General features: G+C 36.1%; 2 protein-coding genes across 2 annotated transcripts; one reads left to right on the top strand and one right to left on the bottom strand.

The window, feature by feature from the left end:
• Positions 1-1,590: 1,590 nt before the first annotated feature.
• On the top strand, positions 1,591-2,016 carry LOC111785378 (monothiol glutaredoxin-S10-like). Its single transcript, XM_023665789.1, has one exon. It carries the CDS (start codon positions 1,630-1,632, stop codon positions 1,936-1,938), a length of 309 nt encoding a protein of 102 aa, XP_023521557.1. The 5' UTR covers positions 1,591-1,629; the 3' UTR covers positions 1,939-2,016.
• A 2,990-nt stretch (positions 2,017-5,006) lies between these two features.
• Positions 5,007-12,658, bottom strand: LOC111785376 (ISWI chromatin-remodeling complex ATPase CHR11). The gene is made up of 25 exons (XM_023665787.1): positions 12,368-12,658; positions 11,936-12,076; positions 11,739-11,845; positions 11,093-11,205; positions 10,885-10,982; positions 10,508-10,687; positions 10,187-10,408; positions 9,744-9,878; positions 9,366-9,648; positions 9,214-9,287; positions 8,836-9,056; positions 8,668-8,755; positions 8,498-8,591; positions 8,170-8,358; positions 8,030-8,061; positions 7,827-7,903; positions 7,645-7,734; positions 7,462-7,531; positions 7,301-7,355; positions 7,155-7,213; positions 6,922-7,087; positions 6,154-6,332; positions 5,843-6,058; positions 5,653-5,751; positions 5,007-5,565 (listed from the first exon to the last, which is right to left on the bottom strand). The coding sequence occupies exons 1-25, from the start codon at positions 12,581-12,583 to the stop codon at positions 5,548-5,550; spliced, it is 3,222 nt and encodes a 1,073-aa protein (XP_023521555.1). The 5' UTR covers positions 12,584-12,658; the 3' UTR covers positions 5,007-5,547.
• Between the last annotated feature and the right edge of the window lie 3,267 nt (positions 12,659-15,925).

Here is a 15,925-nt window from a genome sequence, read left to right as displayed (position 1 = left end):
GGTGGCTGATGACGTGTCACATTTCGATCATCTCATCTTATGATATATTCGACCAAAAATTTTGACATTCCTAGCTACTATATGATCGGTCTTTTCAAATTGATTTATCTCACACGAAAATAAAATTGTTAGAAGTTATCGTTTCATGATTCCATTCGTAAATTTGATACTCATAACCTAATGTATAAAGCCAACAGTAGCAAAAGTTCAACGGTTAGGTTGTTTTTGTTCCTGTAATAGATTTGAAGAGGTCGAAGATTCTTAATCTTTTTTCTTCTTCCGATATTCTCTCGAATAATATACGTATAAGTAGTTTTAGAAGACTCGCTTTCGTTCATCGAGCTGATGAGACCTGAGATTCCCACGAAACTTCTCTGCAGTTTGCTGACAACGTACATGTCACTCATATAATGATTAAACAGTGATGACCAAAAATTATTATCTCTCATACGCGGACTGTTATAAAGTGGGAATACAGACACAAACTGTGAGATCCCACACTAATTAGAGAGGAGAACGAAGTATTCTTTATAAAGATGTGAAAACCTCTCCTAGCATACGCGTTTTAATACCGTGAGGCTGACGGTAATACATAACAAGCCAAAGTGGACAATTTCTGCTAACGGTGGGCTTGAGCCGTTACAAATGGTATCAGAGTCAGATACTAGGTAGTGTGTCAGTGAGGATGTTGGGACCACAAAGGGATGGATTGTGAGATTTCACATTTGTTGGAGAGGGGAAGGAAACATTCCTTAGAAGGGTGTGGAAACCTCTCCTAACATACATGTTTTAAAACTGTGAGACTGACGGCGATACGTAACGGGTCAAAGCGGACAATATCTACTAGCGGTGGGCTTGAGCTGTTACCAATGGTATCAGAGCCAGACACTGGGCAGTGTGCCAGTGAGGATGTTGGGACCACAAAGGGACGGATTGTGAGATTTCACATTTGTTGGAGAGGGGAGGGAAACATTCCTTACAAGGGTGTAGAAACCTCTCTTAACAGACATGTTTTAAAACTGTGAGACTGACGGCGATTCGTAATGGGTCAAAGCGAACAATATCTACTAGCGGTGGGCTTGAGCTATTACAAATGGTATCAGAGCCAGACACTAGGCAGTGTGCTAGCGAGGATGCTGGGACCACAAAGGGATGGATTGTGAGATCTCACGTTCGTTGGAGAAGGGAAGGAAACATTCATTATAAGGGTGCAGAAACCTCTCCTAACAGACATGTTTTAAAACCGTGAGACTGACGGCAATACGTAACGGGCCAAAGCGGATAATATCTACTAGCGGTGGGCTTGAGCTATTATACAACTCACTCGGATGCTATGTTGAACAGTTTACGAGCATATCTTCCTTTACAGTTTTAATTTCATTTTTTATTAATGATTCCCTAAAAAAGAAAGGAAAAACCAAAAAGGGTTGGGATGCAAATATTAAAATGAAATATCTTTAATTCTTTTCAATGATATCATTAATTAATTTACTAACCTTTTTATTATATACTTTGAAGCTTGGCTTTAGCTCCTCCTTTCCTATATAAATACACACCAATCCCTTTCAGCTACTACAAACCTAGCTAACATTCAAGTTCATCTCTTTGTCGTTTCTAAGCTTTAAAAAAATGGACGTAGTAGCAAAGATGGCCGGGAAGAAAGCCGTAGTGATCTTTAGCAAGAGCACGTGTTGCATGTGTCACGCAATCGAGAGGCTATTTTACGAGCAAGGAGCGAGCCCGGAGATTCACGAGCTCGATCGGGAGTTAAGAGGGAAGGAAATGGAGATGGCTCTCTCGAGGTTGGGTTGCAGCCCCGCCGTGCCCGTGGTGTTCATCGGCGGAAAGTTCATCGGCTCCGCCAACACCGTGATGACGCTTCATCTCAATGGCTCCCTAAAAAAATTGCTAAAGGAAGCTGGAGCTATATGGCTTTGATGTTTCTTAGTTTCCTTTTGTGTTGTAAATATGCAATGTAACGGTCAAAATAAGTAATGGAAATGATAACTTATGAAATTTCCCATTTTTCAGTTTCGTCCTTTAACTTCAATGTATTTACATATTTTCCCCTGTTTTTTTCCCAACATTTTGGCAAAGCTTTATACAGACATGGAATGTTGTTAACCTTTTTAGGTTAAAAAAAACATTACTTACCAAAAGATAAGGTTTTTTTATAATATACTTTTACATCAATCAAGTATTTTATTAAACAATCTTAAATTATTTAGAAAAATATATTATAATATTTAAATAATCTTACCAAATTAAAAAAATTTAAATTTAAATCATCATCTTTTAACTTTTTGTCCGAGATGTCATTTAGCTCGAGAGCCAAAATCCTGGACCCGACACAAATGGGTTAGAGAATTTTTGTTTAAACGGAGAATGGAATAGAGAGTGGCTCAAACAGGATAGAGGACAGTAGACCCTATCCATAGTGGACGTGTTGTATAATTGTGAGGCTGACGACAATACATATCGTGCCAAAACAGACAATACTTGCTAGCAGTGAACTTTGGCTGTTACAAATGATATAAGAGCCAAACACCGAGCGGTGTACCAGCGAGGACGTTGGGTCCCCAAGGGGAGTGGATTGTGATATCCCACATCGGTTGGAGAGAGAAACGTATGGAAACCTCTCCCTAATAGACACGTTTTAAAAACGTGAGGCTGATAGCAATACATAACAAGCTAAAACGGACAATATCTAATAGCAGTGGGCACTGTTACAATATCTTTATTTTGCCACCACTTCAAATGAAATTGAAATTCATCACAAATGATTACAAAATTAAAATCTCATTAGCATAAGTGAATAAGTGAGGGAGCTGATTTCGATCTAGAACTTCAATTATTATCCAATCTGTTTGCGATACATGAGTAGAATAACGAGCTAATAGAAAAAGGGGAATAAGTTAAGAAAGAATAACTTTTAAAAAAAAAAAACGTCTCTAACTTTTCTATTTGTGTTAGTGAAGCATAAGTCGAGTATTTTTAAATGCCGACCTACCCGAATCTTAAAAGTAGCGGAAAAACACAACGTGACTAACATAAGATTAGAGCTAGAGCTAGAGCCAAAGCAGAGCATCGTGTGAATAGCATCACCCGAAACGTGTGTTGGTGTGTCGGGGCTGAAAAGACTTAACATTGTATATATTATTCTCAAATGTGTCATTTCATGTGAAAATGAATGCTAAGAATTCTATTCTCCATAGCTTTTTTATTAGTGTCTTGCTTGATTCTCCATCGTGCCATGGGGCTTTGGTTTCCATAGAAATTGCGGCAAACACGCAGACAGTATATATAATATGATGCAATTTCGGCTTTAAAAAATGAGAAATTTTAGTGTCAACTTACTTAATTCACCCAAAATATTCTCAACAAATTTTAAAAAAAAAAATTTTGTTAATATAATTTCACTAAAAATTTTAAAATGTTAGTGTGATATCACTGGGGAAGAGGGGTGTGGAAACTTCTTCCTAACAGACGCATTTTAAAATCGTGAAATTGATGGCGATATGTAATGGGTCAAAGAGAGCAGCATCGGTTAGCGATGAGCTTGAGTTGTTACAAATGATATCAAAGCCAGACATCGAGTAATGTGTATCTACTAACGGTAGGGTTGGGCTGTAACAAATGGTATCCAGAGTCAAGTTTCAGCAGTATGCCAGCGAAGATGAAGTGGGTAAACTTCTGTTTGTTAAACGCATTTTAAAATCATAAAATTGACTGTGATACCTAACAAGTCAAAAAGAGACACTACTGTATTAAAAAGAAAAACATTTTTTTACAAATAAAAAGGCAAATGAAAAAGAATATAATATTATGCACGATTAGAAGTATTGATACTACTTTTTGTCATAATTGGAACGACAAAAGAAAAGAGACATTACTATATTTGCCCATATTATATATATTATTTTAATTATTTAATTATTGTATATATTCGTTTTGAAAAGGCAGATGCATGTGGCTTTCTCGCATAATTTAATTAAGATGAATAAATTAAATGAAAGAAAAAGTAAAAATTGAAAATTGATTCAATCCATCTAATTCTAGCATATTTCTTTACGAATATATGATTAAAAAGGCTACCTAGCTTACCTAGATCCTCATCAAAGATTAAAAAAGGCTTAGGGTACATACTACTTTCGGAGACCTTTTTCAAGATATGCATGAAAATTTGTAGATATTATAAAAAATTAAAAACAAATATAATGCTACTCTTCTTTTAAGTGAGTCGGCAAAAAAAAAATAATAATAATAAAAAATAAAAATAGATATAATTTATGGAATGCTTGATTATCACTATGAGACTTGTATAAGATAGCTTCCACCAACTAATTCAAGAGGGACGCAATATAAGATAGGTCAACTTGAAACTTCGACCAATGTCTTGCATCGTTCGATGATTGGTTCCTGGTCGGATTGGAGCTGGACACTCCATCCCCATAGTAGACATGTTTTAAAATCGTGAAATTAACTGTGATACATAATGAGCCAAAGTAGACAATATCTTTTTAACAATAGGCTTGAGATGTTATAAATGGTATCAAAACTAGGCTGGTATCAAAACCGAGCACCAAACAATGTCAACAGTGATATAAGGATGCACAAACTTCTCTTTTACACCTTCTAAAGAAAAGAAAGTTGATTCACTACCAGTTTGCATATTTTGTATGAGATTAGTGATTTAAAAAATCAACTGATATTTGGGGTAAATTTCAATGAAGTATACAATATTTAATCATTTCACTCTTACGAGCATGAGGCAATGTCGTTGATCACAAGTTTAGCCCATCCCAAGCGTTAATGATTATTGATTCAACTTGTATCAACATCTCATTTCCTGGAGATTTTTAAGCCTTGGAATTGAACCGCCTAAACTGTTTGGAGCATAGAAAATAAGGTTTCCAGTATTAAGATAATAAACCCCAACCAAAAATATCGAAAATCCCTTTCCCCTTCCCTTTACTTCTACTCGTAAAATAACCTTGAGAAGACTATATATAAACCATGAGTTTCGAGAGATTCAAGTTAAGCTAGAGTATCAAGTACATTTTTACACAATCACAGTCAGCTAATTAGTAAGTAGCACGAAAAATCGTCAATTAGGAAAGAAAATTAAATGGGGCATGAGAATTTCGTACGCGATCAACCATTTTATCGACTGCTTTTCGGATCTGCAATGCCAAATTTGACCTTCACAAGACCAGAACATGGAAACGGATGGCTTTACCTTTTCCCCAACGTTTTGATCAAAAAACCTGCGTGCAGTCACTTCCATCGGCCATGCAGAATATGTATCTGTAGCTAAAAATCTACTATGGCATACAAGATATTGGCAGAACTAAATTTTGTTCTCAAATGAAGAATACCCAAAAGGCAATCCCAAAAATATGAGGTGGGATGATCTAAGCTTTAGCTAGCACGTGAAGGTCGATACGGTAATCACGATGATGCTATAACAAAGATATAGGGAGTTGTTTGGCCTAAAAAAAAGAGATAAATGGTGGATCTTACGGGTCTAAAAAGATGAAAAATAGGTCACTTCCTCCTCTTACCCTGCAAATAGAGAGGTTAAGTTAGAACTGTTTGGTTATGATTAGGTCAAAAGGGGCAATGATTTAATATGGTGTCTAGAAAACTTACAGAGTTCACATAATCATCCTTAGATAATTGCTTCCGCTTCTTTAGGTTAGTTGGGCTCTCGGACTGCCTAGCCAAGGCACGTTTCGATGGCGTCATACTCTGAAACGGAATAGAATTAAAATTCAGCAAACACATCTCTGTGTAGGTTAAAGGGTTAAAGAAAAGAGACTGCTGCAAATGTGAAATAAACCTTGGCAAGCTTCTTTTCTTTACGGGCCTGTCTTTCCCGTTCATCATATTCCTGGTTTTCCTTCTCGACTAACCGGATTAAGGTATCGCACCTCCTTGCAAGTTCTTGTGTTGTTCGCGACTTGATAAACCAATCAAAGCGAAACAAGGGTGATGTACGAAATGCTGCTTTCAGTTCGTCCCAGTTCCCGTAACCGAGCTTGTGAACCATGCATATCTGTTGATCATTAAGATAGCACCTATGATCTTCAACATTCAAACGAATATAAAAATAAATTTCAGATGGGGAATTTAGAAGATCTCAATACCCACCATGAAACGATCACATTCTTCGTTGTACAACTTCCCTTTATTCTGGCCATACTGGATCTTGAGCTCCAGCCATGGATTTTTGTAGCGATCGAGTTTCTTGCCGATAGCTTTCATTATTTCATCCTTGCGAGAAATCCTAGCTTCCCCTCTTTCTATGTTCTTGATGATTCTATCATAATCTGAAATTTTCATATAAATTGCTTAGAAACTATTCAAATAGTAGAAGATTATATATAACCTACAAAAAATTAAACCTATTATGAGAAATAATAGACCCAATGCAAAAACCCAACTCAGCCTTCAGCGAACTTATTGGTTACACATCAACCTTGAAAATATAAAAGATTACTAATAGGCTATAATAAAAACAAGCAGAACAAGTTAGCTGTGCTAAAAAGAATTCGACTGTCGTAAAAAGTAATTTAAGCAACCGACATAGGAGATGACATTGAACAACCAACAATTTAAGATATTTTCAATTTTCAGAATAACAACCGATTCGACTGTGCTAAAACACCAGCAGCAACTAACAAAGCTTTGAAACCATGACGGCCACAATTTTTATCTTCATAGGAGAGATGACATCGATGGCATAAATTAACGTGCAGAAAATGGTTCATATTATAATTCCAGGATAAGATATATAAAGCTAAATTTCAGAGGTAAAAAATGTTTTCTGGTTCGATGTCCAATTAAGATAAACATCAAGAACAAACATGATACTGTAACATTCACAAAGATTCATTATCACAAGATTTATCCACTTACCATTTAACTCCTTGTATCTCTCTTTAAAGACACTTGCATATCTCTCAACTTCTTCTTCTGTTTTTCCTTCCATCTCCAAAGCAATACTTTTAATATCGTTTCGCCCATACTTCTCACAAGCCCTAATAAATGTATTGAAATCTCTGCGACTCCATGAAGAAAATCCCTAAAACCAAAAACCAAGTTTAGAAAAGTGATCATGAGACAAAGCCTTACAACACAAATCCACTTACTTCCTCTAAGAGTTTTTCTTTTTCTTCCAGTTCTTCGGCCGTCAATGGATCACCCACATCTAAAATTATCATTTCTAAGATTAGCCATACTGTAAAAGGAAACTTACAGGATATAGGGACATGAAACATGAATATTAGTAACATACCTTCAGTCTCCTCAACATCTATTGTATCTTTCAACTGATTCTTTTGATGTGTTAGCTGAGCCATTCAATGATAAATTGAAAAAACAAAGTAAAAATGCTGAATAATAAACACAAGCAATTATGTAAAAACAGAAAGCAATACTAAAGAATCTTATACTCACCATGAGATACCGCACTTCTTTTTCATATAGTTCACTCAACCTTTGTGTGTTGAAAAACTGGAAATCGTGCCTATAAAAGAAATTTTGATGTACCCATGAAAAAGTACATACATGTAAGTATATAATATTAAGAAGAAAAAAAACTAAATCTACGAGATAAATCAACAAATTCAAGAGACTTACAACTGAGGCATGCGAGGAATCCTGGGCTCCTTTGGTTTTGTTGGACCACCCTGCCGCATTGTTTGCTTAAAGTATTCCGATTCCGAGTAACTTATAGGAGGTAGAAAACAATGGTCAGGCTTTGTGAAGATTATAAAATTCAGTATAAAGTTCACGTAGGAAGAGGAAAAGAAAGTCCTTACTTGCGCTTCCGCTCCCTTTTAGGTGGTTCAATCCAATTTTCACTAACAATTTTCTTGAAGTCAAATTTATTTTCATCCTTCATTAAGATACAAGGTCATTAGTAGGAACATTTTCATTAACAGCTTTTGAATAATAAACATAAGAAAAACATTGGAATTAAAATCTTCAAGTGGATACAAGATTCTTGTATAATTGTATTTACCTTCTCATCGTCGAAATCATACAATTCAGCAGCTGCCAAAACCACATAAGCATTAGATAAAACTCCTTGAATATTAGAAAGAAAACAGAAAATTATCAAACAGAAAGAAACTAGACAGTTCATGTCAGGAAGCTCCCCACTTTCATCCATCTTAAATTTAATGGCATCTTCTGTAAATTTCTTCATCTTTGCATCAAGCTCTGCTGTTGCTGCTTCTCCTTTTGCAATGATTCTATCAATGTCCTCATCTGTGATGGTGCTATCTTTGGAACTGAAAACCATCTCAGCACCAAACCTCACCATTTGAAGTAGCTCATCCTTGTTGACAGCTATTATTGAAAAAGAAATACACAATGTGTTAACTATGCATGCTAAAAGATAATAGTCTAAGAATTAACATATGCTAATCATTCGACGTTGTATGGCTTGAAGTATATTAAAAAATAAAAAAATAAAAAAAAAACTCACTTTTCTGCTCTGCTAAGCGTCCTTGTTGAATCACCAAAGCATCAAGGGCAAGTTTCTTGTAAGCCCTTTCAATAACTTTTTCCTCAATGGTATACTGTTCATTAAAGAATAAATTACATTTATCGCCACAGTAAGTTTGAGCTCTCTATGATATAAGTAACTTTGTTTACCTCAGTGCAAAACCGGAACACTTGAACTTCCTTCTTCTGACCAATTCTATGAGCACGATCTTGGGCTTGCAGATCAACTTGAGGATTCCTGAAATAAATGTTGAGTGTCAGAGCATACTGAGGGAGTAACAGCCAAAGCAGCAGTAATTTTGATCGAGGAAGATGTACCAGTCACTGTCGTAAAGAATGACTACATCTGCAGTAGCAAGATTAATACCAAGACCTCCAGCTCTGGTTGAAAGTAAGAAAACAAATTTTTCACTTCCTGGCTTGTTGAAAGCATCAATGGATGCATCACGATCTTCACCACCAGTGTTACCATCAATCCGACAGTAGTAGTATCCACGAAACATTAAATAATCTTCAAGAATGTCCAACAGTCTTGTCATCTGAAATTCACGCAAATACCAAGCTTAGTCAAAATATTAAATAATAATAATAATAACAAGCCAAACAAAATAAACAGTAAATCCACAATAATATGGTGATTCAGTTGATGGAAAATGTATTCATTGGTGATGATCAAATTCCAACAAAAATATTCACCTGCGAAAATATTAGGACTCTAGAATCACGCTCTTTCAGCTTTGGAAGCAACTTGTCCAAAAGAACCATTTTACCTATGAATGAAATTTTCTCAGTATTAATGAATGACTAAAGCAAAATCGTCATCATGCAACCTTGTACACAAAGCTTACCAGCACTTGTAATAAGATGATCTCCAGTGGTGTAAGGAGGCCCAGGTTCAGCACCTTGAAATAAATATGGGTGATTACAGCATTTCCGGAGCTGCATAGCTATATTAAGAAGCCGTTTACGCTCACCACCAGCATTAACAACTTCAAGATCCTTCTGGAGCAAAGCACGATAGTATTGCTTTTGCATCTGTGACATGCCTACTTTAAGTATTGTTTCCTTTTTTGGTGGTAAACCTTTTTCAACATCCGATTTCAGCCTCCGAAGAAGAAAAGGTCGAAGGACCTATAGGGTGCAAATAGCAGGGAAAAAAGAACGTGAGATAAAACACATTGAAATATTGAACTATGGATGCATGCACAGAATGGATTGAGGTATACCTTGTGAAGTTGTTGAACAACCTCCTGCTGATCATTTTCCCCAGAAATTTGAAACCATTCATCGAAAGTCTCAGCTGAACTAAATATTTCAGGCAAAAGAAAATTGAGGAGAGACCACAGTTCATGAAGATTGTTCTGAAAGAGACAATAAAAAGCCATTTTGTTACAGTAAATAATTACAACCCGAAAAGAAAGAAAGAAAAGGAAAGATTTAAATGTTTAAATAATAAAAACTAGGAAAACAAATCGCAACCATGTCACTTTCCTTCCAAATAACATATCCAGGCAGAAATTGTTATAGAAAAACCTAAACGAAAGGGTTTGGATATCAAACAAGGCAATGTACACAACCAGCACCTGACCTCAGAATATAAAATTTTACAGATTTTTATATTGCAAAATAGGTGGTATACTTCAACAATGGTCAAACTAATTTTAGATACCTGAAGTGGCGTGCCAGTGATTAGAAGACGATAGTTGGTATTATAAAGCCTCATTGTCTTTGAAAGGAGGGAATTCTCATTCTTAATTCGATGAGCTTCATCAATAATAATGTAGCGCCAACTAAAACGACGCAAGCAAGACTTCTCCTTGATGGCCATTTCGAAACTGGTAACACAGACATCAAACTTCCCAGCTACCAGTAAATTTTCCCGTATATTCCTCTGCATAAAGTGCATGATTGACACATTAATCAGTCTCCAGTACAAATAACAATCTAACATCACTAAAATTCACATATTCAAATGAATGAAGAAAAATACCCTTTCATCAGGATTTCCAAGAAACTTTACAGCTCGCAAGATAGGGCAAAAACGACGAATTTCATTCATCCAGTTTCCCAGGGTAGATTTTGGTGCAACTACCATATGGGGGCCTGTTATGCCTCTGTACTCGTGAAGATAGCCCAACAGAGAGATGGTTTGTAGTGTCTTGCCAAGCCCCTAATAGAAAAACACCATTTATTAGCACACTGACTAAGGTATCAACTGTCTGAATTGAAATATTTTGTCGAGACATTGGAACTATACCACCTGTAACTAGTAACAGATCTTAAATATCAACAGGAAATAAATATACTTATATATTCATTCTCAAACAAAGACAAGAAAAATGTTGAATCTAAGAATCTGTTTATTACCATCTCATCTGCAAGGATTCCATTGATGCCATTCTCATACAGTCGAATGAGCCAATTTAACCCAGCTAGTTGATAATCCCTCATTTTCCCTTGGATACCTGCAATAAAATATTAGCCTCAATAATTAAAAAAAAATGTCCCAAACTTTGATGCAAATGTAAAACATAAGGAATATATTGAAAACAAAGCAAAAAAATGGAAAACTAACAAGATGGTTGTGTAAGGAGACGAGTGTTCCCAGTCCCAGATAAACCATCTTCTTCCTCTTTAAGGTATTCTTCATCTTCTTCCTCTTCAGTTATCTTTGATGCATGACGACCCCTTAAATATTGGCAAAACAAGAACCATAATTAAACATTCTCACAATAAGTATAGCATTATTTATCAATAAAACAAAACAACACCCATTGATTGACAAGGATAGCGTGCAGATATTAAATAATTGCGTGTTTAATCATTTTCAAGCAATTAATAATCTAACTGAAAGAGAAAAACGTGCTTGTGTGAAAGAGAAACAAACAGGAAATGTGATCTCCCACATACCCAAATAGCACAGATTTTCAAAAACAACATTAATGTCCCTAGACCCTCAAGATTTACGAGAAGGAAAAAATATAAAACCTATAAAGACACAAAATAACAATAATGGTTCACGGGAAATTAAAGTTCCCTTAGATAACAGAACAGTTAAAGAATAAATAATGGCCAGCGAAGGAGCTTATATCAGCAATAGTCTGCAAAAAAGATGCAACCTTCCTTTTAACAACCCCAGAGAAAACCATCATTGAGCTATCCATCCAAGTTACCAGGAAGCAAACAAATATTTAAGAGGCTCTTTAAATGACAATTCATACCTTCCTTTCGTTTTCTTTTGAGAAGAAGAATGCTCGCCTTTAGCAAAATGAGCAAATATCTCAGTTTGTTGCAGAAGATATTTCAAGCGTCCCTTCCCCTTATTATTCTGCCATTCCATAACATTAAGTAGCTGTTTCTTATCTCGTAAAACCAGGAACAACATCAAAATTATTGTGTAACTATTGATTTAACAAACCATATCAGCATCAATTGCAGCATTTTGTGCATCCAACATATCCTGAATCTTCTGCTTCTTCATTTGTTGCATTTCTTTTAGTCTGGCCTTTTCACGCCTGCTAATATCGACTTTATCATCATCGCCGTCGTTACTTCCGTCCTGCGGGAAAAAGTGACAAAAACGTATAGCGTTGGAAAAATATACAGTTCCGGAAATACAAGCACGAGGCCGAACTTAAGGCATGCCACCATATGCTCAACTCTCCAGTCCTCTCAAGTTTCTAAATGTGCAAATTAATGGAAATTTGGGCCAAAACCTAGTTAATCCAACCTAAGTAAGAAGTAATCCAGAGAAGGTACAGGAAAATTGAAAATCATAAACCCTACCGAGATCCGAGTAAAATTAACAAAAACGAAGACCGCATATTGAGTAACACAAGTCGAAATTTACCTCTTCCTCGCCATTTTCGACAGGTGATGCATCGTTATCTGAATCCTCGGCAGCTTCATCCTCGTCAGAGCCTGCCGAGCGAGCTACCGCTTCGAGCTCCTCCTCGTCCTCCTCCTCATTGATCTGCTCGTTAGTTTGCTCCTCTTCCTCCGACGAGCTCGAGCCATTGGACATGGCTTCATCAGAAGACACCTGTCGTTTCGAGGGTTTCGCCATAACTTTTTCTCGGACGCCGGGGGTGGGTTTCGAAAAAAGACTCTGAAAGAGAAGTGAACCGACTTCTAATTCTCGACCCACTGGCCAAATGTAACGATACTTAACAACATGAATGTTTTATAGCCCTTGGATTGAAATCAACGAAGATGTGCGGGTCAGAACGATTTGTTACGTGGAACCATAATTTTCCCGCCAATTAAAAAGGAATTGCGAGTTCCCGCCTATTGCTGGGTTGGGCCTTTAATGGGCCTTTCAATTGGACATAATATGCTTGGCTCACTTACCTATTGCTGAGTTGGGCCTTTAATGGGCCTTCAAGTGGACATAGTACGCTTGGCCCACTTACCTATTGCTGGGTTGGGCCTTTAATGGGCCTTCAATTGGACATAATATGCTCGGCTCACTAACCTATTGCTGAGTTGGGCCTTTAATGGGCCTTTTAAGTGGACATAATACCCTTGGCCCACTTACCTATTGCTGGGTTGGCCCTTTAATGGGCCTTTCAAGTGGACATAATACGCTTGGCCCACTTACCTATTGCTGCGTTGGGCCTTTAATGGGCCTTCAAGTGGATCTATATGCTCGGCCCACTTAGCCATTGGAGTGGGAGCAATTTCAATCGAGTATAATAAATTATTTAATTTTTTTAATATTGTTTTAACTTATTTGACCTTTTTTTTTTAATTTATGAACCTTGACACAATTTACAGTTAGGGTTCTACTATTTTCAAATTTAATATATATTATTTTTTAAAAAAATTAATATGCCAAATTTTAAAAGTTTTAAACTTTATTAGATACCGTTTAAACTCTTTCCGACTTTTAAGCTGTGTTTATTGTCGTTACAAACAATTCGATCATTTACAAGTTGTTTGTAATTATATCTTAGTAACATATTTCACCTCAAATATCACTCATTTTTTGTTTATGATTCAATCATAAATTAAGTCTCTCAAATTCGGGATTAACAATATAAAAGTCACGATCGTTCATACAAATCAAATAATAAGTTCTTATTGAAGTTCATAACTCACTTCGAATCAAGATTGAGTCGCATATAATCATCAAATTTTGATAGCACCGCCGTTCATTTTGTCGTCACTGAAAGCATCAACGATAAGAATTCCAATGCAACAGCCACACTGCTAGAATCTTCTTATGCATTTTCTTAATACCTTAGGCGATGGTGGGAGAGATTTTTATTAAGATTTGTCTTATTATTGTTAATTGTCACGTCCTATTATCATAAATTGTCATGAAAAAACGGTTCATGAATCTCTTATGCATAAATTTATTGGGGTTCATTTGATATTAATTAACGTATAACATTAATATTGAGCATTGTTTTGAGATATGGAGTCATTATCATTTTGTATTTGTCCAATGTCGACGTTTAGCTCTACAACGAGCACAACCCTCGTGCTTAATTGCAAGCATTGACTGCTGGTGATAAGCCAGAGGAAGGTGAGGACGACGTCAAGTTATCGTGCCCATTATGCCCTACGTGCTACATGACTGGGACAAAGGATTGTGATACCACGAGAGTGAGCTAACTCAAAAAATGTAGGCTACAACTCGCCTACATGAAGCCGGAATCACTAGTAATCGTCGGTCAGCCATATGGCGTACTTAACCCGTTCAAGTATGTACACACCACAAATTTAAAATAAACGACAAATTTTATATATCGAAAAGAAGAAATTACATTAGAAAAATGACGTCACAAATAAACTTTATTTCAAAACAATAAATTAAACTTTGAACCTCAACCTTGGCAGCGGTAGCAGCAGCTGTTGTTTCATTTCATCCTCTTTTATCTGCAAGGCGTTTAAAAACGGTCCTTTATTTTATCTGCAAGACTTTTAAAAAGGGTTTTTTGTGGACGTGGGACGGACGGATCAGCTTCCGTTCCGTCGCCGCCTGCACCGTCGACGACGAAGAACTCCAATGCGGCGGCCATGACGATGCACAAAAGAAACACGGCAAGGATCTTCTTATTCATTTTTTTATCCTTTTTTTTGTTGGGATTTACTGTGTTGAATTTTATTTTGCAATTGGATGATTGTTTAGGGAGAAGAGAATGGCTATTTATAAAGCTATTATTTATTAAATTTAGATAATTTATTGCTAAAAATGGGGATATTTAGAGGAAGAAAAGGTATTTTTCATGGATTGTTTATTTTCTTTAATTTTAATAATAATTATTGAAAATGGTAAATTTGGGTTCCTTCAACTAATTTCCCAAAAGAGAGGGAGATTTAATTCCTCGTTTTAGATTTTTTTTTATTATAAAATAATATGTTATTTTCTTACGTGGAAATAAAATATGTTTATTTAATTTTACTAATTATGCATTATATATTCATGTTCATCTCTATCCTTTTGTGATGCCAAATTCTATAAAGAGAGTTAGGTTAGTGAGGAGGAAATTTAATTGATTAATAAATAAAATTTAATAACAAAATGTTAATTATCATAAAATAATACTTAATATCTAAACATTCAATAGTTATCTATGGATTAAAAAGTCAAATTTAATGTCTAGTTGCTACATTTAGTTGTTAAGATGGCGTTTTTGTGTTTTCTGTTAGACGAACACGACTCTCCACAATAGTATGATATTGTCCACTTCACGACTCTCGACAATGGTACGATATTGTCCACTTTGAGCATAAGCTCTCACGACTTTACTTTGGGCTTCCCCAAAATGCCTCGTACAAATGGACCAACTATTCTTTAATTATAAACTCGTGATCATTCATTAAATTAGCCGATGTGAGACTTTCATCATTCAACACCTTCGATCACCCTCCCCTTTCACCTGAATTAGTTGAGGTTTTTCAATTAAGGGAATAGTTTGGGTGCCGAGATTGAAGATACGTGGGATGCTATCCCGTCTCTTGACCGAAGGGCCAACCCACCTCACACTCCTCCCTCCTCTAATGCTCATATTGAGGCTAAGCTTGCTTCCATCTGATCTAAGCTTATCGCTCACGCTTGGTTCGTAAGAAAATTCTAGGTAGTTGGTCACCATAACTAAACATGATTTTTCATCGCTCGATAAAATGAATCTAAAAGCTGAGGAAATCGAGATGCAACAAAATATGAAGCACATTATTCACCTTATAATATATATACATATCATACAATGGTGGTTCATCAAGAATGAAGCAATAGTAAGGTTTTAATTTTTTTAACAAAGATCAAAAGATTTTACTCCGGAGCAAGAGCATGTTGAAAGCTGGCCAACCTCATCTATCTTGCAGAAGAATCACCTTAATCAGAACCAATTTATTTTGCCTCCAAACTTCGCATTCGAGGAACGGGAGTAGCAAGGTCCCG

The sequence above is a fragment of the Cucurbita pepo genome, unplaced genomic scaffold, assembly GCF_002806865.2.
Source record: "Cucurbita pepo subsp. pepo cultivar mu-cu-16 unplaced genomic scaffold, ASM280686v2 Cp4.1_scaffold000468, whole genome shotgun sequence".
Lineage (NCBI taxonomy): Eukaryota > Viridiplantae > Streptophyta > Magnoliopsida > Cucurbitales > Cucurbitaceae > Cucurbita > Cucurbita pepo.
This window is presented reverse-complemented; position numbering and strand designations above follow the sequence as displayed.